Consider the following 21,379-nt stretch of genomic DNA (forward strand, 5'->3'; position numbering starts at 1 on the left):
CCCTCTGTTCCCTCCACTTTCTCTCCTCTTCCCCTCTCATTTCTCATCTCCCCCCCCCCACCCCCACCCACAGCCTCTCACGAGCGAGGTAGTGGCAGAGAGAGCTCTGTGCTTGCCCCGCGGCTATCATGCTGACGCCCCCAACACTGTCCACAACTATTACTTGGAATCTGCAATGGAAATGGCGATATCAAGGGAACTGTTGCGGGAATGAGGAAGGAAGAGAGGGAGAGGAAATGGAGGAGGAGAAGAAGGAGGAGGAAGAGAAGGGGTGGGGGGAGAAGGGGAAGGAGGAAGAGGAGAAGGGGAGGAAGAGGAGAAGGAGGAGGAGGAGGAGAAGGAGGAGGAGGAGGAGAAGGGGAGGAAGAGGAGAAGGGGAGGAGAAGGAGGGAGAGAGCAAGAAGGTGGAGGTGGATGAAAGAGAGGCAGACAGATAGACAGACAGTCAGTCAGTCAGTCAGTCAGTCAGTCAGTCAGTCAGTCAGCCAGTCAGTCAGTCAGTCAGGCCAAACTATTTGTCGGAACGGGAGGAGACAAACGGTAGACTCGGAATTAAGACGAAAATGCATTACTCGCCAAGGGATAAGGATTATCAAGAGACCTCACTTCATTGGAATTGTTTTTTTTTCTTCTTCTTCATCTTCTTCTTTTTCTTCTTGTCTCTTTTAGATTTTCTTTCGTTTTGCCATAAAAGTTGATTATTACTTTTTTTTTACGACTGCGAGTAAATCGGCAGGACAATCCGCTAGACCCTGGGAAATGTTTTAATCAAATGTTTTAATCTGATTTTAAGAAGACAAGAGACAAGGGAGGGTGGGTGGGTGGGTGGGTGGGTGAGTTTTGGGAGGAATGGAGGGAGGGAAGGGAAGGGAAGGGAAGGGAAGGGAAGGGAACGAGGGAAGTGAGGGAGGCAAGGAAATAAAGAGGGAGAGAGGAAAAGAGAAAGGGAAAGAAACAAAAAAAGGACGGAAAAAATGGAGGTAGAAAAAGAAGCGAGAGGGAAAGTATTATAGAGAGAGAAAAAGAAAGAAACCACAGCACTCGACAAAAATAGCCAAAATAAGATTCCCTCCTCCCAGAAAAATCCAAAAAAAAAAAAAAAAAAAAAAAGACTAGCGAATGATAATCTTGAAGACGCGGCCCTCCCATGGATCATCCTCAAGTGACTCTTGAAGGATGAGCGAAGGAAGTGCGCCGCTGGAGGGAAGGAAAAGGAGGAGGAGGGAGGGAGAGAGGAGAGGAGGAGGAGGAGGGAGGGAGAGAAGAGGGGAGGAGGAGGGAGAGAAGAGGGGAGAGAGGAGGGGAGGGGGATGGGCTGCGTGGCTGACACAACCCAGGCACCCGCGAGTGGCACCTGGGTGTTGGGAGGGCTATTCAAGTGCCACGTGCTGCCTCCTTTTCCTCTTCGCCTCACCGACATGGGGACGTGTGTTTTGTGTGTGTGTGTGTGTGTGTGTGTGTGTGTGTGTGTGTGTGTGTGTGTGTGTGTGTACGTACATCTATATGCATGTTTTCCATCCTTTTAAAGCCTTGCGACAATGTTCATCGTAAGTTCCCCTAAGAACGATGAACACCAAAGAACACGTGACGTCAGACCCAACCAGCACCATTAGTTATTGCTCTTGTTTCGACTATAACCAGACCACAAGTAGTTTCTTTTTCTTCCCTTTTCTTCTGGCTTCCTCTTATCCTTCACCCTCTTTCGCTTTTTTTTCTCTCTCTCTCTTTCTTCTTTATCCTTCGATTCCCTTTCCTCTTTTCTTGCTTTCTTCTTCTCTCCCTCTCTTCCTCCCTACCTCTACATTTCCTTCTGTCTCTACCTGAAATTCACTTCCACCCCTCCTGCCCCTTCCCTCCCTTTTTCTCTCCCCTCCCTCTGCCCCTACCTCTCCCCCTTCCCCCACTCCTCCCTCCTCCTTCCCCCCTTCTTGCTTCTTCCCTCCCCTTTACTCCCACCCCCTTCCTGCCTCCTCCTTCTCTAAACCTCCACCTCCCCTCCACCTTACCCCTCACCTCCACCTTACCCCTCCCCTCCCCTCACCTCTCCTCCCCTTCCCCCCTTCTTGCTTCTTCCCTCCCCTTTACTCCCCCCCCCCTTCCTGCTTCCTCCTCCTCTAACTCTCCACTCTCCCCTCCCCTCCACCCCTCCACCCCACCCCACCCCACCCCACCCTACCCCACCCCAAAGTATATCTGGAGCCGAGTCCGTCCGCCATTGTCCGAGTGGAAGGGTTTTGAGGTTCGCCTATTTTGGACCTTGATAAACCCTTTCAGATGGAGGGATTGGATTCGCCCGAGTCGCTGGTGGAGTGGGCAGCGGCGAGTAGGTTGGGGAGGGGGGTGGTGGACGGGGTTAGGGGTTGAAAGGGGGTTGAGTAGAGGGTTGGGGGTGGAAAGGGAGGGCTGGTTAAGGGGTTAGGGGGTGAGAAGGTGGAAGAAGGTGGGTTAGGGGGAGGGATAGGGGGGTTGGGGGTTGGGAAGGGGGTGAAGAGGGTGGGAAGGGGGGTTGAGAGGATGGAGGGGGTTTGGGGTAGGGGGATATGAGTAGGTAGGAAGGGTGAGGTAGGTACACGAGGACATGTCCGTTTCAGCATTCCGTGTCTCTCTCTATCTATCTATCTATCTATCTCTTTCAAAAAAATAAAATAAGATAAAGTAAATAAATAAAAGAAAAGAAAAAAAAGAGAAAGGGAAATAAAAAAAAGAGTAAAGAAAAAGTAGACAAAGAAGAAGGAAAGAAAAAAAAAGAATAAAAAAGGAAGGAAAGACAGCTCATTTTATCCGCCAATCGAAGGTCGTAAAATGCAGAGTTCTGTGCATTTTATTGTCTTCTGATCGCCATTTTATTCCTGATTGGGGGGGGGGTAAGAAAAGAGGAGAGAGGGGGAGGGAGGGGGAGTCTAGAGAGAAACGGGGGGAGGGGGAGTGACATCTTATTCTCCTTTTGTTTTTGTGATGTACTTGAATTAACATTGGTTTACACAATGCATGTAAGATTGGCAGATGATAGACCGACTGATAGACTGAGTAAATTGTGTTGCATATAAACACGCACACGCACACGCACACTCACACTCACACTCACACTCACACTCACACTCACACTCACGCACACGTACACACACACACACACACACACACACACACACACACACACACACACACACACACACACACACACACACACACACACACACACACACACACACACACACAAGAAGAACGGAAGAACGAAGAAGAGGAAGGAGGAGAAGGAGAAGGAGACCGAGGAAGGAAGAGAAGACCGAAGAAGGAAGAGAAGACCGAAGAAGGAAGAAGAGAAGACCGAAGAAGGGCGAGAAGACCGAAGAAGGAAGAGAAGACCGAAGAAAGAGGAGGTAGAAGGAAGAAGAGAAGACCGAAGAAGGAGGAGGTAGAAGGAAGAAGAGAAGACCGAAGAAGGAGGAGGTAGAAGGAGGAGCGAGAGTAAGGCGGCCGACTTGAGGTCCAGCCAAAGCTAGCGAATAATGCCGCTTCCTTTGTGACGATGCTGAAGCCGGCCTGTGTCGTGTTGGGGTGGGGTGGGGGGGAGGAGGGGGAGGAGGGGATGGACGAGGAGGAGGAGGAGGGGAATGGAGGAGGGGAAGGAGGAGGGGATGGAGGGGGAGGAGGGGAAGGAGGAGGGAGGAGGGGGAGAAGGAGGAAGGGGGGGGGAAGGAGGAGGAGGAGGGGACGGAGAAGGAGGAGGAGGAGGAGGAGGAAGGGAAGGAGGAGGAGGAGGATGGGACGGAGGAGGGGAAGAAGAAGAACAACAACAAGAACAAGAAGAAGAATAAGAAGAACAAGAACAAGAAGAAAAGAAAAGAAAAAGGAGGAGGAGGAGGAGGAAGAGGGAGTAAACGAAGGGAAGAAGTGGGGGTAGGAATTGTATTGGAGCCAGAGGGGTGAAGGGGTTTTGACAAAGTGGAGGAGGGGGGGAGGGGGGGAAGGGGCAGGGATGGGGCTGGCCACGGGAGGAGGGGGTGACAGTGGGGGTAGGGGTAGGGGGGGGTAAGGGCAAGCGGACGAGCGGGAGCGAAATTACTGTAGATCTTATGTCTCTTTGTTTTATCATCTTATTTTTTTTTTTTCTTATTTCTCTATTTATATATTCATCTATTTTGATTATTTTTTCCTCTTCATCTATATCTTTGTTTATCGTCGTGGTAGTTTTGTTGTTATTATTCACGAAAATGTTTCCGTTATCAGTTATTTGTTATGATGATTATTAGATGACATAACCATTGCTATCATGATTAATTTTCTTATCATTTTGATTGTTTACTCAATTTTGATTATAGTTATTATTGTTGTTTTTTATCATTATTATCATTTTGAGTGTTTTCGTTATTAGTACTCTTATTGTTATTATCATTATTATTATTATTATCATTATCATTATTATTATCATTTATTGCTATTGTCATTATCATTATTATTATCATCCTCATCATCATCATCATCATTATTATTGTTGTTATTATTATTATTATTATTATTATTGTTATTATCATCATCATCATCATCATCATCATCATCATCATCATTATCTTTTGTCGTTGGTGTTGTATCCTCACCACCACCATTATATATATCATTTTTAGTATCACGTCCAGGATTTGATGTTTTGGATTTGGATGCCAGGAAGAGGAAGAGAGGGGGGAGGGGGGAGGGGGGGGAGAAAGAAGGACGCGGGAGGAGGGGGTCTAGCGGAAGGGGGAGGAGGAGGGGGGAGGAGGGATAGGGGGCGCTAGCGGAAGAACCTCCGGAGGTAAAAATATTTCGAACCGGATTCAATCTTAGCCGAATTTCTCGCTACTTTTCTGGGTGGCGAAACGGTGGCGACGTCGCGAGCTTTGGAGTGTGTGTGTGTGGGTGGGTGCGTGTGTGTGTGTCTGTGTGTGTGTGTGTGTGTGTGTTTATCGGTCTCCTTCCTCCTCTTTGTTCTTCCGTCTTCCTTCTCCTCTTTCTTCGTTTCTTGTGTGTGTGTGTGTGTGTGTATGTGTGAGTGTGTGCGTCTGAGTGTATGTATGTACGTCTGCCTATGAGTCTGTCCCTTCATCCGTCCGCCCAAGATTCACATCTGCTTGTGTCGATCTGTTTTGAAAAAAAAAGAAAAGTGTAATATTCCATTGACCCATCGATCCATATTTCCTGGTCGAGAAAGAGAAGATTTTCTTTTATATTTTTGATATTTTCAAATTGATATTCTTTGGGAGTTCGTCGTGCTTTTATTGTTTTTATTATTATTATTATTATTATTTTCGCTGTATATATTTTAATTGTGATTTGTGTATGATGGTTTGATTTGATATATACAGTGTTGATTGTGTTGTGTTTTTGTCTATATTTTTTTCTGATATATATCTTTTATCCGTATTCTAGACGTACTTAACAATATATGTATTCTAGTGTATTTTTCATGATTATTATTATCATTACTATTTTTCTTATCATCACCACAACCACCACAACATCTACCCCTTACCTCTACCAATACCCTCTACCCCTACCCCTACCCCCACCCCTACCCCCACCCCTACCCCCACCCCTACCCCTATCCCTATCCCTACCCCTACCCCTACCCTTACCCCTACCCGTACCCCTACCCTCACCCCCTACCACCACCACCACAACCATCATTACTATCATCACTATCATAATGAATCATCCTTTTTTATCACCATCACCATGATCCCCCTCTTAATTATCCTTATCATCATCATCATCATTGATTAACAAACTTATCCGTTTCCTCTCGTTCCAGGCTTCGGTTTCGTGACCTTTGAGAGTGAAGATGTTGTGGATAAAGTCTGTGAGATTCATTTTCACGAAATCAACAACAAGATGGTGAGTACAGTGTCCGAATGTGACGGAGATTCTGGCGGTTGGCTGTTTGATAGTGAGGTGTGTGGTGTGTGGGATGGTGATTGGAGTGAGAGTGTGTGTGTTCTGTTCTTGTTTTTTTTTATGGTGATTTTAAAAAAAAAATTATTTTTGTTTTCAGAATTTTTGTGTGAATTTTTTTTTTAAGGAGTTATTGTATGATGATGTGTTGTTTTTTTCATAGTGATTATGGTGTGAGCAGGATTTGTATGGTGTTTTGGATGTGGTGGTGTATGGTGTATTGCTCGTATATAAGTCCCTGAGCCATATGATAGCTTATGCGCATATGTACATATGTATGTACGCTGTTAAGAGTGTGAGTGTGTGTGTGTATGGCAATTTAGTGCCCTTTTAGTACTGAATGTCATCTTTCGTGATTTATTTTGATGTTATATGTTTCCTTTGGACCCCCACCCCCCACCCCTCTTCCAACCTCCAATGTAGCTTCCTGTCCCCCCTCCCCCTCCCCCCATCCTCCTCCCCCCTTTCTACCAGGGTCTTATAACGGATATCGCTTCCCCATCGACGTCTTTTACCAGAGCAGGACAGTTTTGCCCCCTCATTCCCTCCTCCCTCTCCTCCCCCCTCTAATCCTTTCCCCATCCTTCCCTCCACCCTGTCTCTCCCTTTCTCTCCTTCGCTCCCTCCCTCCTCTTTCTTCCGCTCGTTTCCTCTCCCTCATCCTATCCCTCCCTTTCCCTGATCCGATCTCTCCTTTTCCTCCTCCGCTCCCTTCCTTATCAACCCCTCCCCTCCCACCTCAACCCCATCCCGCCATCCTCCTCAACCCCTCCCCTCCCCCCATCCCACCTCAACCCCTCCCCCCATCCCCCTCAACCCCTACCCCCCTCAACCCATCCTCCTCAACCCCTCCCCATCCCCCATCCCCCTCAACCCCTCCCTCATCCTCCTCAAACCCCCCCCCCCTCCTCAACCCCACCCCCCAATCCTCCTCAACCCTTCCCTCCATCCCCCATCCTCCTCAACCCATCCCCTCAACCCATCCTCCTCAACCCCATCCTCCTCAACCCCTCCCCCCATCCCCCATCCCACCTCAACCCCTCAACCCCCCTCCCCCCCATCCACCTCCTCCTCGCCACGTTGATAGATTACATGTACCTAAAAGGGAGAAAGCTCTCAATAGGAGAGATATGGCGACCGGGTATGGCAGCCATATCGGGAATACGCGACGTTCCATTCCTCCGGTAGCCACAGGGCTGGGGAGGGGAAGGGGGGAGGTGGGAAGGGGGGAGGTGGGAAGGGGGGTGGAAGGGGGAGAGGGGGGGTGGAAGGTGGAGGGGAGGTGGAAGGAGTTAGAGGGGGTGAGAGGGGTGAGGGGTAGGGCAAGGGGTAAGGAGAGGAGGTTAAGGAAGGAGGAGGATATGGAGGGGGTAAGGGTGTGGAGGGGGAGGGAGAGGGGGGTGAGGGGTAGGGCAAGGGGTAGGGAGAGGAGGATATGGAGGGGAAAGGGTGTGGAGGGGGAGGGAGAGGAGGGGGAAGGGTGTGGAGAGGGAGGTAGAGGAGTGATGAAGGGAAAAGGGAGACAGGGGAGAAGGAAGGGGTAAGGGAGACAGAGGGAGAAGAAAGGGGTAAGGGAGAGAAGAAGAGAAATAAGAGGTAAGGTAGAGAGGGAGAGAAGGACGGGGTAAGGGAGAGTGGAAGAGAATGAAAGGGTAAGGGAGAGAGGAAGAGAAGGACGGGGTAAGGGAGAGAGGAAGAGAAGGAAGGGGAAAGGAAGGGAGAGAGAAAGATGAGGGAAAGGGAGAGAGAAGGGGTACATGAGGGGAAAGGGGAAGTGGAAATGGCAGGGCGAAAGAAAATGCGTGATGTGGACAAAAGGGAAATGGAGAAATAGATGGGAAAAGAGGGAAATGGGAGAGGGGCGTGAAAGGGAGGGGAGGAAAGGGAATATGACAAAGAGAAAAGAACGAGTAGAGGAAATACATGGATAAAGGGAGGAGACAAGAAACAGTAGATAGGGAGAGGCGGGGAGAACAGACACATCAGGAACACATTAGACAATAATAAAGGAAGAACAGAATCCTTGATAAACATAGAAACATAAGAAAAATGGATATCAACAAAAAATGCGGAAAGAGAGAGAGAGAGAGAGAGAGAGAGAGAGAGAGAGAGAGAGAGAGAGAGAGAGAGAGAGAGAGAGAGAGAGAGAGAGAGAGCGAGAGCGAGAGAACGAGCGAGCGGAGCGAAAGAGAGGGAGAGAGAGAGAAAGAGCGAAATAACGAAAGAGCGAGAGACCCAGAAAGAGAGAGAGAGAGAGATAGAGCGAAAAAGCGAGCGAGACAGAAGAGAGAAAGAGGATGGGGTAAGGCGGCAGAATAAGAATAGCTTTTAGGCGAGTGGAAATGGCGGTGACATATGATGATGCCGATGGGAAAGGTCTTCCACTCTTCAATAGACAATACCCTGGTGTTGGGAGTAGAGGGGAGGCGACGAGGGGAAAGGGAGGGAGTGGGGAGGCGAGGAGGGGAAAGGGAGGGGGTGGGGAGGCGATGAGGGGAAAGGGAAGAGGAGGGGAGGCGAGGAGGGGAAAGGGGGTGGGGAAGCGATGGTGGGGAAGGGGGAAGGGGAGGCGACGAGGGGAAGGGGTAGGGGAGGCGCCTCGATGAGGGGAAAGGGGAAGGGGGAGGCGATGGTGGGAAAGGGGGTGGGGAGGCGGTGAGGGGAAAGGAAAGGGAGCGGTGAGGGAAAAGGGAGAGGGGTAACGAGGAGGTAAGGCAGAGAGAGAGAGAGAGAGAGAGAGAGAGAGAGAGAGAGAGAGAGAGAGAGAGAGAGAGAGAGAGAGAGAGAGAGTGGCCACGACCCCTCGCGATAAGGATATGAATCTCCTTTGCTTTCAGAAGGGAAGGAGAGAGGTAGGGAGAGAGGTAGGGTGGGGGAGGAGGAGGAGGATTAAGAGGGAGGAGAGTGAAGGAGGCGGCTGTGAGAGAAAGAGGAGAATTGAAGAGGGAGGGAGAAAAGAAGAAATGAGCAAACCAGGGGAGAGAGAGAGAGAGGCAAAAATATAATCAGCGAGATGGAAGAGAGAGAGAAAAAAAAGATGAATTTATATAATATATATATAATATATATATATATATATATATATATATATATATATATATATATATATAGATATATATATACACACACACACACACACACACACACACATACACACACACACAAACAAACAAACAAACACACAAACACACACAAGAAAATAGAGAAGAAAGCCAAATGGAAAGAGAGAGCGAGAGAGAGAGAGAGAGAGGGAGAGAGAGAGAGAGAGAGAGAGAGAGAGAGAGAGAGAGAGAGAGAGAGAGAGAGAGAGAGAGAGAGACAGAGAGAGAGAGGGAGAGAGAGAGAGACGGAGAGGCGTCCCTTCCAGGTGCGTTCCATTCCATAGATTTCCAGAGTCGGACGTTCAAAGACCGTGAATGATCCCCGCAGCACATGCCTTACGGTGTCAATACGATGTCTCGTGCATTCTCCTGACATCTGTTCCCGGCGAGCAGATGTCACGGGAGGCTGCACTGGCCGCCTAACAATGCCCTGGTATTTTCGGAATGTTGCTGTACATGCAGTCCATTGTCTCCCTCACCTAACACGTACATGCACGCATGCATCACGCACGCACATACTCTCTCTCTCTCTCCTATCGTATATGTACTCATCCTCTTGCTCGCTTGCTCGCTCACTTGCTCTCTCACTCACTCACTCACTCACTCACTCACTCACTCACTCGTGCTATCTCTTCGCCTCTCCCTCATCGCACTTTAAGCTCTACGTTCCACTCTCTTTCTCTCTTTCTTTCTTTCTTTTTTCCTCCCTTCCTCCCTCCATCTCTGTATCCCTCTCTCCCTCCTTCCCTTCCTCCCTCCCTCTTTCTCTCTCCTTTTCTTCCTCTCTCCTTCTCTCCCCACCTCCCTCCCTCTTTCTCTCTCCTTCACTCTCTCCCTCCCTCTTTGTCTCTCGTTACCCTTCTTCCCTCCCTCCCTCTTTCTCTCCCCTTCACTCCTTCCTTCCCTCTCTCTTCCCCCCCCCCTCACCTCTCTCTCTCTCTCTCTCTCTCTCTCTCTCTCTCTCTCTCTCTCTCTCTCTCTCTCTCTCTCTCTCACTCTCCTCTCTCTCTCTCTCTCCTCCTCTCTCTCTCTCTCTCTCACACACTTTTCTCTCTCTCTCTCTCTCTCTCTCTCTCTCTCTCTCTCTCTCTCTCTCTCTCTCTCTCTCTCTCACTCTCTCTCTCTCTCTCTCTCTCTCTATCTCTCTCTCTCTCTCTCTCTCTCTCTCTCTCTCTCTCTCTCTCTCTCTCTCTCTCTCTCTCTCTCTCTCTCTCTCTCTCTCTCTTCCGTACACATGTTTTGAGATTCACCAAGGATTAGGAAAGGCCCTGCAGTGGGATCTTGGTCTGTTCAAATATTTGTAGGTGATTTAGTGGTATGAAAGGTGGGGATCCCAGGTATGGCGTCGGAGGATTGGGGTAGGAAAGAGAGTGGGAGTGGGAGTGGGATGGGAGAGAGAGGGAGAATGAGAGAGAAGGAGAGGGAGAGAGAGGGAGGGAGTGGGATGGGAGAGAGAGGGAGAAGGAGAAGGAGAGAGAGGGAGGGAGAGAGAGGGAGTGGCATGGGAGAGAGAGGGAGAAGGAGAAGGAGAGAGAGGGGGGGTGAGAGAGAGGGAGGAAGTAGGAGTGGGAGTAGGAGTAGGAGTAGGTGTGGAAGAGGGAGAGGGAGAGGGAGTGAAAGAGAGAGAAAGGGAGAGAAAGAAAAAAGAAAAAAAAAGAAAGAGAAAAAAAATGACAATTCTAAAGTTAGAAACAAATAAATAGAGAGGGATAAAAGCTTAAAATATTAGGTTGAAAAAATGAGAAAAAAATTAAAAGAAAAGAAAGAAACAGAAATTTGAATAACCGAGGTTTTGAACTCAAGGTTTTTTTTTCTCTTCTTTTAAACGAAAATGAAAAGTAGGAAAGAAAGAAAGGAAAAAAAAATATCACAGACAAAGGCAAGAGATACGAAGAGTGTAAAGGGGGGAAGGGAGAAAGCGGGGGGGGGGGAGAAGAAGGGTGAAGGTTTAATAAAAATAAAAGAGAAACGCTGGGTCGAAGAGAGAGAGAGAAAGAGGAAGAGAAAGATATAGAGAAAGAGAAAATGTGAAAGTGAAAGAGAAAGAAAAAGCGAAAGTGAAAGAGAAAGAAAAAGCGAAAGAGAAAGAGAGAGAGAAAGGGAAAAAAAGAGAGAGAAGGAAGCGACCAAGAAACGTATTAAAAAAAAGAAGACGAGATTAAAGAGCGCTGATAAAAAAAAGGAACAGGGGAAAGAGGTAATAAACGCCCAACACCGAACGCAGAGGGAAGAGAAAGAGATGGAGAGAATGGATTTAGAATTCAGGAGAAAAAAAGAAAAAAGATAAAAGCCAAGAAAAAGAAAAAGAAAGGGGGGAAAAATAGCTTTTGAGGTTAAAAGAGGGGACAGACGGAGAGAACAGAGGAGGGGAAAGGGGGAAAAGTGAGGAAGGGGGGAGGTGGGGAGGGGAAGGGGGAGGGGGAGAGGAAATGGCGATTAGAAGATAAGGAAATCGAGGGGAAGGAGCATCAATGGCAGAAATGGGGACATAGACTTAATTTTCCCGAAGGCGGAAGGGCGTCGGGAGAGGAGGGAGAGGAGGGAGAGGAGGGAGTTGCAAGGAGGAGCTTAAGGGAGAGACGCTAGCTGGCTGGATGGCTGGATGGATGGGTGGTTGGCTGGATGGTTGGGTGGTTGGCTGGATGGCTGGTTGGATGGGTGGCTGGTAGGCTGGGAGGATGGGTGGTTGGATGGGTGGGTGGGTGGTTGTCTGGCTGATTGGTTGGCTGACTGGCTGGTTGGGTGGCTGGCTGGAAGGCTGGATGGCTGACTGGCTGGTTTGCTGGCTGGCTGGCTGGTAGGCAGACAGACAGACAGACAGACAAAGAGACAAACAGACAGACAGACAGACAGACAGACAGACATGCAGGCAGACGTTAGAGCCACATAGTGAAGGATAGATAGATAAATACATAGATATCGAGGGAGATATAGAAGCCGAAAGAGGATAGAGAGAGAAGCAGAAACAGAGACAGAGATAGAAACAGAAAGGGAAACAGAAACAGAGAGAGAGAGAGAGAGAGAGAGAGAGAGAGAGAGAGAGAGAGAGAGAGAGAAAGAGAAAGAGAAAGAGAAAGACAGAGAAAGAGAGAAAGAGAAAGACAGAGAAAAAGAGAAAGAGAAAGACAGAGAGAGAGAGACAGAGAAAGGGAGAATTGACCGAAACTTTAAACTTGCAAAACCAAAGCTTTCCATCATCATTTTTCCATCACAGACTTATGTTATTTCCCGACGTTCTATTAACACGGCGGCCATAACTCAATACGGCTGAGTGCGTTATAGGCCTAAAGCGGAAATAACAGACTAACGCCTCCATTACAACTAACAAGGTAAGCGAGGAAAATTGGGGATTTTCTTTGAAGACCGAAACTTCAATATCCTCATGGTGTAGATATGATTTATTTTGAGGCCAATGTAGTGGATATATATATATATATATATATATATATATATATATATATATATATATATATATATATATATATATATATATATATATATGTATGTATGTATGTATGTATGTATGTATGTATATTTATTTATTTTCTCTCTCTCTTAAAACGTGATGGATAGACTAAAAAAAATCAAAAGAATTAAATGAAATACAAGAGAGGAAAGAGAAGTGGGAAAGTGAGGAGAAGGGGAGGGTGGAGGGGTAAGGGGAGGGTGGAAAGGGGTCGATAGGACACCGCTGTAGTAGATGTAGCGAGGGTGTTGTAGGGAAGGACACGCTGGGGGGGGGGGGGCACAGACAAGGGTGTTAGAAGAGTGACAGTCGGGACAGCTTCGGATTTTAGGGTGAGAGGGGGTGTTAGAGATCCCGAAATTGACTCGTTTAGGGCGGGGAAGGGAGAGGGAGAGGGGAGAGGGGGTTAGGAGAGAGGAAGGGGAGGGGAGGATAGGAGAGGGAGAGGGGAGAGGAGGTTAGGAGAGGGAAGGGGAGGGGAGGTTAGGAGAGAGGGAGAGGGGAGAGGAGGATAGGAGAGGGAAGGGGAGTTGGAGAGAGGGAAGGGGAGAGGAGGATAGGAAAAAGGAAAGGAGTAGGAGAGAGGGAAGGGGAGAGGAGTAGGAGAGAAGAAAGGGGAGTAGGTGAGAAGGAGGGGAGGATAGAGGGGAAGGGGAAAGAAAGGAGAGAGAGAGAGAGAGAAAGAGAAAGAGAAAGGAAGTAAAAGAAAGTAAGAAAGAAAGAAAGAGAAAGAACAAAAGAAAGAAACAAAATCACCGCTTTGAAAAGCTGGAAAGGGGGAGAGAGGGGGGAGAGAACTAGAGGAGGGGGAGAGGGGGTAGGAGTGAGGGGTTAGAGAAGAGGGGAGAGAGAGGGTGATGATGAACAAGTGGTCGGAAACATTGTTCTGGCTGACGGGTTGTTGAACGACTGGACGTGTGAACAAGGCCTTCGCGGGAGGGGAGGAGGAGGAGGAGGAGGAGGAGGAGGGGAGTGGAGATGAGAATGGGGGAGGGGGATGGGGGGGAGGTGGGGGCTGAAGTGAGATGAAAGGGACCCGAGGAAACAGGTTTGCGGATCTGTTTCGCGAAGGAAAGTGTGTCTGGGGGAGAAGGAGGGGGGGGGGGAGGAGAGAAAGAGAAGAAGACATTTTACGAGGATGGAGGGAGAGGGACAGGGGGAGGAGGTGAAGGAGAAGGAGAAGGAGAGGGATAGCGAGAGAATGAGGGTGAGGGAGAAGGAAAGGAAGAAGGAGATGAAGAGGAAGAGGAAGAGGAAGAGGCACAGACAGATACAGATAGCGACAGCCAAGCAAACAGACAGATAAACATACAAACAGACAAATAAAGAGAGAGCACAAGAGAAAGAAAGAACGAGGTTCTTTCGTGGTAGGAAACGCGGGGAGTAGAGAGAGGGGTTAGGGAGGGGGGGGGAGTGTAAGGATTAGGTGGGGGGGGGGAGATTGAGTTCGATGAAGCTGAGGAGAAATTATTTGCAGGAGATTAAGAAGGTCCGGGGATTTAGGTGATGGGGAGATGGGGAGAATGGGGGAAGAGAGGGGGAAGGGGGGAATGGTGGGGGGAGGGGGGGAAGGGGGGCGAGGTGATGGCTGCTAATGAGGGGAGAGTGGAGGAGAGTAGAAACTAGGGGGGAAGGAGGGAGGGAAGGAGGGTAGGGGGGGGGAGCAGGACGCAGATAGTTGGGGTGACGAAGAGGGAAGGGCAAAGATTTATCGGTAATACTTGAGGAGGATGAGAAGAAGGGGAAGAAGAGTGGAAGAAGAGGGGAGGGAGGAAGGAGGAAGAAAGATGAAGGGGAGGAAGGGAGGGAGGGAGGGAGGGAAGGGGGTGAAAGAGGAGACAGCAAGAAAGGAGGGGGAGGAGTAGACGGTAGGAAAAGTGGGGAACAGTCTTTCGGAAGATGGAAAGACTAAGAGAGACGAAGGGAGGGAGGAGGGGAGTGCCAAAGAAGAGGAGGGTCACTGGAATGAGAGGGGAAGGGGGGTTAGGAGAGGGGACATGGCGGGGGTGTGGGTGGGGGGGGGGTTACATCAAGCCCGCATCGAAAGTGAGTTGCCATAAAACCCTGGCCGAAGTGTCGTAAATTAACATACAAGCGAGACATTAACACGTGCTAATGCCGGGGGCTGTGATACCGGGCGTAAGTGCCGCGTTTTCTGTTACGTCCGGATGGTCTTTTACGGCTGCGTGGGTCAGCAAAGACGCCCTTGATGGCTGCCGTCAGGAGGAATGGATGGGCGTCGGATTCCAGTTTGTCGGGCTGAGGAATGGATATAGACTATCGTTTTGCGGAGCTAAGGACTCCATTTTCCCGCCATTATAGAAGTCCTGATCACCTTCCTTCCCCTCCTTTCTTTCCCCTCTCCTTCCCCTCCCTCCCCTCCTTGGGTTATGGGTGGGCGGGGCGTCGGTTTAAAAATCTGCTGGTTAGTCGACGTGACAGGGGTTAAAGAGCGCGCATTTAAAGCCGGATGAAATTTGAAATAAATCTCATTATTTTCGTTTTGGGGGTTGATTCTCCCGCGCTGAGAATAGAACTCCGCCGGCGATATTGTCCCGTGAATTTCCTCCGGTCGGAAACACATATCTTAGGTTAGGTCTTGAGGACACTGGCAGTCACTTAGCCGCCTAGCATCTATTACTCCGCGAAGAGGAGGGCATTCACTTCTTACGTACATTCTTCGAACACCTGTCTCTCTCTCCGTTAGGGACAAAAGTATTCTTCAGATGTGGCTCTCTATGAATATGATTCAGGCCCTTTTTGGCGGCCAAAATTGTCTCTATCATTATGCGCTTCAGGTGGGTGTAATCCTCCGCCGCCGCCACTGGCGCTCCCGGCCGCGTAACACCTGCAAGCCTCGTTATCACCCCAAACTGTTCCGCCACGAGAAGTAGTGCCACAAGTGCCTGACGTTGAACTATATTCCGAATGTTGTTACTATGAGCGAAAATCGCTGAATGTTTTGCCTAAGGCCGTTGCTAGTATTTTGAGTACTTGCAGGTGATAACATCTTCATGTTGAATGAAAGAGACACGTGCTAAGTAATTACTTATTCTTTTATTGCCAAGGTTTCTTTGACGGAGTGTTCGCTTACCCACATAAAATGTACTTGGCTATTTAAGCACCAGATATATTGTTACAGGGTGGTGGAATAACCGCTCATAATAGAATTATGGCAGAAGACTGGGGCAGGAGCGGTGCTTTATAATGAATGGTCGTGATAAACATATCTCGCGGTTGTGCTCTAGTTTATTGGGTCTGGATGTTGAATAGAACAGGTGTCTGGCGCATTAAACCCCATGTCATCCCCTCCTTCCCCCCTTCCCTCCTTCCCTCCTCCCTCTTCCCATCACATCCCCTCTACACCCTCCCCCCTTCCTCCTCCCCCCCCCCACATCTCCGCGTACGCACGAGTCTAAATTACTTATACGGACTAATTTAGGGCATAGTCAGCTATTTTTTTTCTTTTCGTTTTTTTTCTATCTTTTATGAACGTTCACAGTTATCTCCTGCGTAGAGAATCATTTACCACTTGCTATTTTCCAGCTCTTGCACCTGTCACTTTCAAGTCTCTCGCCCGTTTCCCCTTTCTCTCCCCTCTCCTGCCACCTCTCCCTCTCCTCCCTCATCACCCCTTCCTATCCTCCTCCTCCTCTTCCTCCTCCTCCTCCTCCTCCTCCTCCTCCTCCTCCTCCTCCTCCTTTTCTCCTCTTCCTCCTCATTCTCCCCCTCTCCTCCCCCTCCTTCTCTCCCTCTCCTCCTCCTCCTTCTCTCCTCCTCCTCTCCTCCTTCTCTCCTCCTCCTCCTCCTCCTCCTCCTCCTCCTCCTCATTCTCTTCCCCCCACGTTTCCCCTCCTCTGCAACATGTTCTTTTCTTCCGTTTTTAACATCGTGACGTATCTAGGGCTTACATCTGTCATCATTAGTTCTTGGGGCGCGCGTCATATTCAACGCTCCTGTGCATTTTACTCTCTCTCTCTCTCTCTCTCTCTCTCTCTCTCTCTCTCTCTCTCTCTCTCTCTCTCTCTCTCTCTCTCTCTCTCTCTCTCTCTCTCTCTCTCTCTCTCTCTCTCGCTCTCTTTCACTCTGTCTTTCTCTCTCTCTTTCTCTATCTCTTTCACTCTCTCTCTCTTTCTCTCTCTCTCTATCTATCTATCTATCTATCTATCTCTCTCTCTCTCTCTCTCTCTCTCCTTCATTTTATTTCCCACACATAGATGTGTCTTAAACGGTCACGCATTTGGCTGCTTGTGCATCTTGCTCGAAACACTTGTTGACATTTCCGTTTTTTTATATATTATTTTCGTCCCTTAATGTCCCTCTCTGTCTGATTATATGTGGTTTATTTTTTATCAATATATGCATTTTATTATGATTTTCAATGCAACTACAACTACTGTTGTTATTATTATCATAATTATTATGATTATCATTATCTTCATCATTTTTCTTTTCTATTTTGTTATCATTTTCATATTCGACATAATCAGTATCAATACCAATACCATCACCATTATTATTATCATCTAAATTATCATTATCATTATCAATATCATTTTCCCCTATTTTTCCCCTCTCTCTTTCTGCGTTTTCTCGCTTCGCTCTCGCATTCACACCTGTCCGCTCTCAACACACCTGTCGCTTTGCATTGCTGTCGCTCCTTCCTTGATCTCTCCTGATCTCCCTCTTTCTCTCTCTCTAGATCTTACCTTTTTTTTGCCTCTCTCTCTCTCTCTTTCTCTCTTTCTTTCTTTCTTTCTTTCTTTCTTTCTTTCTTTCTTTCTCTTTTTCTCTGTCTCTCTCTCTCTTTCTCTTTTCTCTTTCTCTCTCTCTCTCTCTCTCTCTCTCTCTCTCTCTCTCTCTCTCTCTCTCTCTCTCTCTCTCTCTCTCTCTCTCTCTTTCTCTCTCTTTCTCTCCCTCCCTCCCTCCCTCCCTTCTTTCTCCCTCCCTCCTTTCTCCCCTCCCTCCCTCCCTTCTTTCTCCCTCCCTCCTTTCTTCCCTCCCTCCCTCCCTCCCTCCCTCCCTCCCTCCCCATCAGCATAAAACACGAGCGTCATTACCTCTACCTGAACGCAATCCGAGCTTTATAAGTACAGTAAGTAAAGTAAGTAAGAGCGGAATCCGCAAGTAAAACTCCACCCTCCCCCCCCCCTACTTATATTTTTTACTTAAGGGTCTGTACTTCCTTCCTTCCGTCCGTCTCATCCGATCCCCAAAGTCTTCGGGGGTTCCGTAATCCCGGGCAATAACTTGTTTCTGAACTGCGATGTCCCTCTCCTATCTTAGCTAATTCAGGGAGCTGTTGGGGATTTCAACTTTGTGGGTGTTGTGCTTCTGTGTGTCTCTGTGTGTGTGTGGGGGGGGTGGGTGGGTGGGGGTGGGAGGAGGGTGGGGGGATGGGTGGGGGAGGTGGTGGAGGAGGGGTGGGGGTGGAGTGTGATGGGGGGTTAGGGAGGGGAGAGGGGGATGGGGATGGGGGAGGATGGGGAGGTGGGAGGAGGGAGGGAGGAGGAGGAGGGGGAGGTGGAGGTGGAGGAGGAGGGGGCCTGTGGGTGGGTGTATGTGGGTTGGGGGGGTTATATGTATTTGTGTTTATGTTTTTTTTTTTTTCTCTCTCTCTCTCTCTCTCTCTCTCTCTCTCTCTCTCTCTCTCTCTCTCTCTCTCTCTCTCTCTCTCTCTCTCTCTCCCTCTCCCTCTCCCTCCATCTCCCTCTCTCCCCCTCTCCATCTCCCTCTCTCCCCCTCTCCACCTCCCTCTCTCCCTTTCCTCCTCCCTTCCTCCCTCCCTCCCTCCCTTTCCTCCTCCCTCTTCTCAGTCTTCACCCTTCCTTCGTCCTTTCCTTCTATCCTTTGTTCTTCTTTCGTCCGATTTTCTCTTCTTCGGGTCGAGAGGTCATACCCTTGACCCATCTCTTGTTCAGATTTTCTTTCCGTTATTTGAATTTCGCTATTTTTTTTTTTTTTTTTATTCGTTTCCCCCTCTTTCTCTCTCTCTCTCTCTGCTCTCCCCTCCTCCTCCTATTCTCCTGACAGCTTCCTCCCTCCACCCGCCCTCCTCTTCCGCCCCCTCCCGTCCCCTCCCCTTCCCTTCCCTCTCCCTTCCCCCTTTCCCTCACCCCTCTTTGTATTTCGCCTGTTCTTCCATTTTCCGTCTATTTTTTTTTTTTTTTTTTAGGTTCTGCCTGCAATTGCTGTTCCTTCTTGCACCCTAATGCTCAACAAGAGTGGCATGACACCACTATTCTTTTTATATTCGATTTTTATATTTTTATTTTATTCTTTTATAAATTTTATAAATGTTGTATTTGCAGCATTCCATTATTGTTTTGTGTATCTCTTTCCTTCTTTCATTCCCTTTCTTCTCCTTGTGGAGGCTGAAATATTAGCCAATCTCTCACTTTCTTGCCGTTGCAGCCCGTGATGCAATGCTCGCGAGTTTTGGCTCTTGTGTGCTCGTGGTTGAAGGAGATTTGTCGTGTAAATGAGCGGAATGCTGGGCATCTGACGGGCATGGGCATGAGATGTAAAGCCTTTGGTGGGCGGGAGTCTGGGCGTGTGGGGGGGAGGGGGAGGGGAGAGGGGGAGGGGTGGAAATGGGTGGTTTTACGCTTTCTTCGTTTATGTCTTTATGTTTTATTTCTAGTTCGGTTCTTTTTTTTTTCTTTCTCCGGTTTGCTTCCCCTCATATTCTTATCTCTTTCACTTCCTCTCTCTGTCTCTCTCTCTCTCTCTCTCTCTCTCTCTCTCTCTCTCTCTCTCTCTCTCTCTCTCTCTCTCTCTCTCTCTCTCTCTCTCTCTCTCTCTCTCTCTCTCTCTCTCTCTCTCTCTCTCTCTCTCTCTCTCTCTCTCTCTCTCTCTCTCTCTCTCTCTCTCTCTCTCTCTTTCACTCTCTCTCTCCTCTCCTCTTTACCAACTTCCTTGACTTTTTTCTTCTACTTTTTTTTGTTCCCTTGTGCCTTTCTCACGACTCTCCGCTGCAGGGATTTGCATTAATGTTGCCGTGTATTGTTTTGACGCTGCGAGAACTGTTGGTTAGTTGTATTTCCTAATTTGCACGCAGTATAAAGATGATGTGGTTAGGGTGTGTATCCGTGTGTGCTTGTACCTGAAAGAGAGAGAAAGAAAGAGAGAGAGAGAGAGAGAGAGAGAGAGAGAGAGAGAGAGAGAGAGAGAGAGAGAGAGAGAGAGAGAGAGAGAGAGAGAGAGAGAGAGAGAGAGAGAGAGAAAGAAAGAGAGAGAGAGAGAGAGAAAGAAAGAAAGAGAAAGAGAGAGAGAAAGAGAGGGAGAAAGAGAAGAGAAAGAGAAAGAAAGAGAGAGAAAGAAAGAGAGAGAGAAAGAAAGAAAAAGAAAGAGAGAGAGGGAAAGGAAGAGAGAGGGAGAGAGAGAGAGAGAGAGAGAGAGAGAGAGAGAGGAGGGAGCTACTATGGCTATTTTTACATGTGAAAGCGTGTGTTGAAGGGAGTCATCTGCATATTGTCCACTAAGGCTCGAGCTACCAACCTAGTCCCTCTTCTCATCTCTCCTCTTGTTCCCTTTTCTCCCCTCCTCTTTCCTTTTCTCTCTTCCTCTCTCTTCTTCCCTCCTCTTCTCTCATTTTATCTCCTCTTTTTCTCCTCTTCTTTCTTTTTCTCTTCTCGTTTCTTTTCTTCTTTCATCTTTCTTCCTTCTTCCCTCTCCTCTTTTCTCCTCTTCTCCCCTCTGTCCTATTCTTCTGTCCTCTTTCCTTCTTATTATTTTCTCTCCTAATTTCCTTATTTTTCTGCTCTTTTCTCCTCTTTCTCTTCATTCGCTTCACGTCTTTTTTTTATATCTTTTCGGTTCTCCTCTCTACTCTCTTCTCCTCTCCTGTTATCGCCTTTCTCTTCCCCTTTTCTCTCCTCCTCTCTCAATTTCTTCCTCACTCTTCCTCTTCCCATTCTCAAATCTCCTCTTCTGTCTTCTCATCATTCTCTTCTCTTTTCTCTCTTCACTCCTCATTTTCCCTCTCCTTTCTGCTGTCTATCCCACCCCCTTCCCCCTCTGGGCCAGGCCGCTTTTAGTCACAGACAGAAGAAGAAGAAGAAGAAGAAGAAGAAGAAGAAGAAGAAACAAGTAAAATAATAATTATAATAAGGAGGAGAATAAGAAGTAAAAGAAGAAGAAGAAGAAGAAGAAGAAGCAGAGGAAGAAAAGAACAAACGGGGTCACTGACTCGGGGGCAACGTGCATTATTTGGGGGGATGTTTATGAAGACGTATCTGAAGGAGGGGGGGGGGGAGAAGGACAGGGGGAAAGGAGGGGGAGCAGAAGGATAGTGGGAGGAGGAGGAGCATAAGGACAGGGAGGAGAACAGGGTGCAGAAGGACAGGGGGAGGAGGAGGGGGGCGATGGAGGAGGGGGTAGAAGGACAGGGGGGAGGAGGGGGTAGAAGAGGGGGGAGTATGAAGAGGAGGAAAGAGGTGTTTCATTATTTTATTTATTTTTTTTTTTTATTATTTTTTTTTTACTTTGTTGGAGGAAGATTTGGATATTAATGATTTTGCTATTATATTTGGTGTTTGCGTGGTTATCTATATTGTTACTTTTATACGAGATGTATTATTTATTTGTTGATTTGTGTATGTGTGTGTAATATATATATATATAAACATAAGTGTACATATATATATATATATATATATATATATATATATATATATATATATATATATATATATATATATATATATACACACACACACACACACACACACATACACACACACACACATAAGTGTGTATATATATATAAACATAAGTGTACATATATATATATATATATATATATATATATATATATATATATATATATATACATATACATATATATATATACACATACGCGTATATGTCTTTTTTTCTTTCTTTT

The 21,379-nt window shown here is 47.7% G+C and overlaps 1 protein-coding gene across 1 annotated transcript in view; it reads left to right on the forward strand.

Annotated features, from left to right (window-relative positions):
- The window catches only part of LOC122255300 (uncharacterized), a gene marked incomplete in the record, with an annotated part of 999,006 nt that overhangs the window by 923,806 nt on the left and 53,821 nt on the right, over nucleotides 1-21,379 (forward strand). Inside the window, 1 exon segment of the mRNA XM_086535919.1 lies at nucleotides 5,786-5,868. Coding sequence (XP_086392045.1) covers nucleotides 5,786-5,868 — 83 coding nt within the window.

The sequence above is a fragment of the Penaeus japonicus genome, unplaced genomic scaffold (assembly GCF_977035675.1).
Source record: "Penaeus japonicus unplaced genomic scaffold, GWHDUDI00000001_assembly GWHDUDI00000004, whole genome shotgun sequence".
In the NCBI taxonomy this organism is placed as follows: domain Eukaryota; kingdom Metazoa; phylum Arthropoda; class Malacostraca; order Decapoda; family Penaeidae; genus Penaeus; species Penaeus japonicus.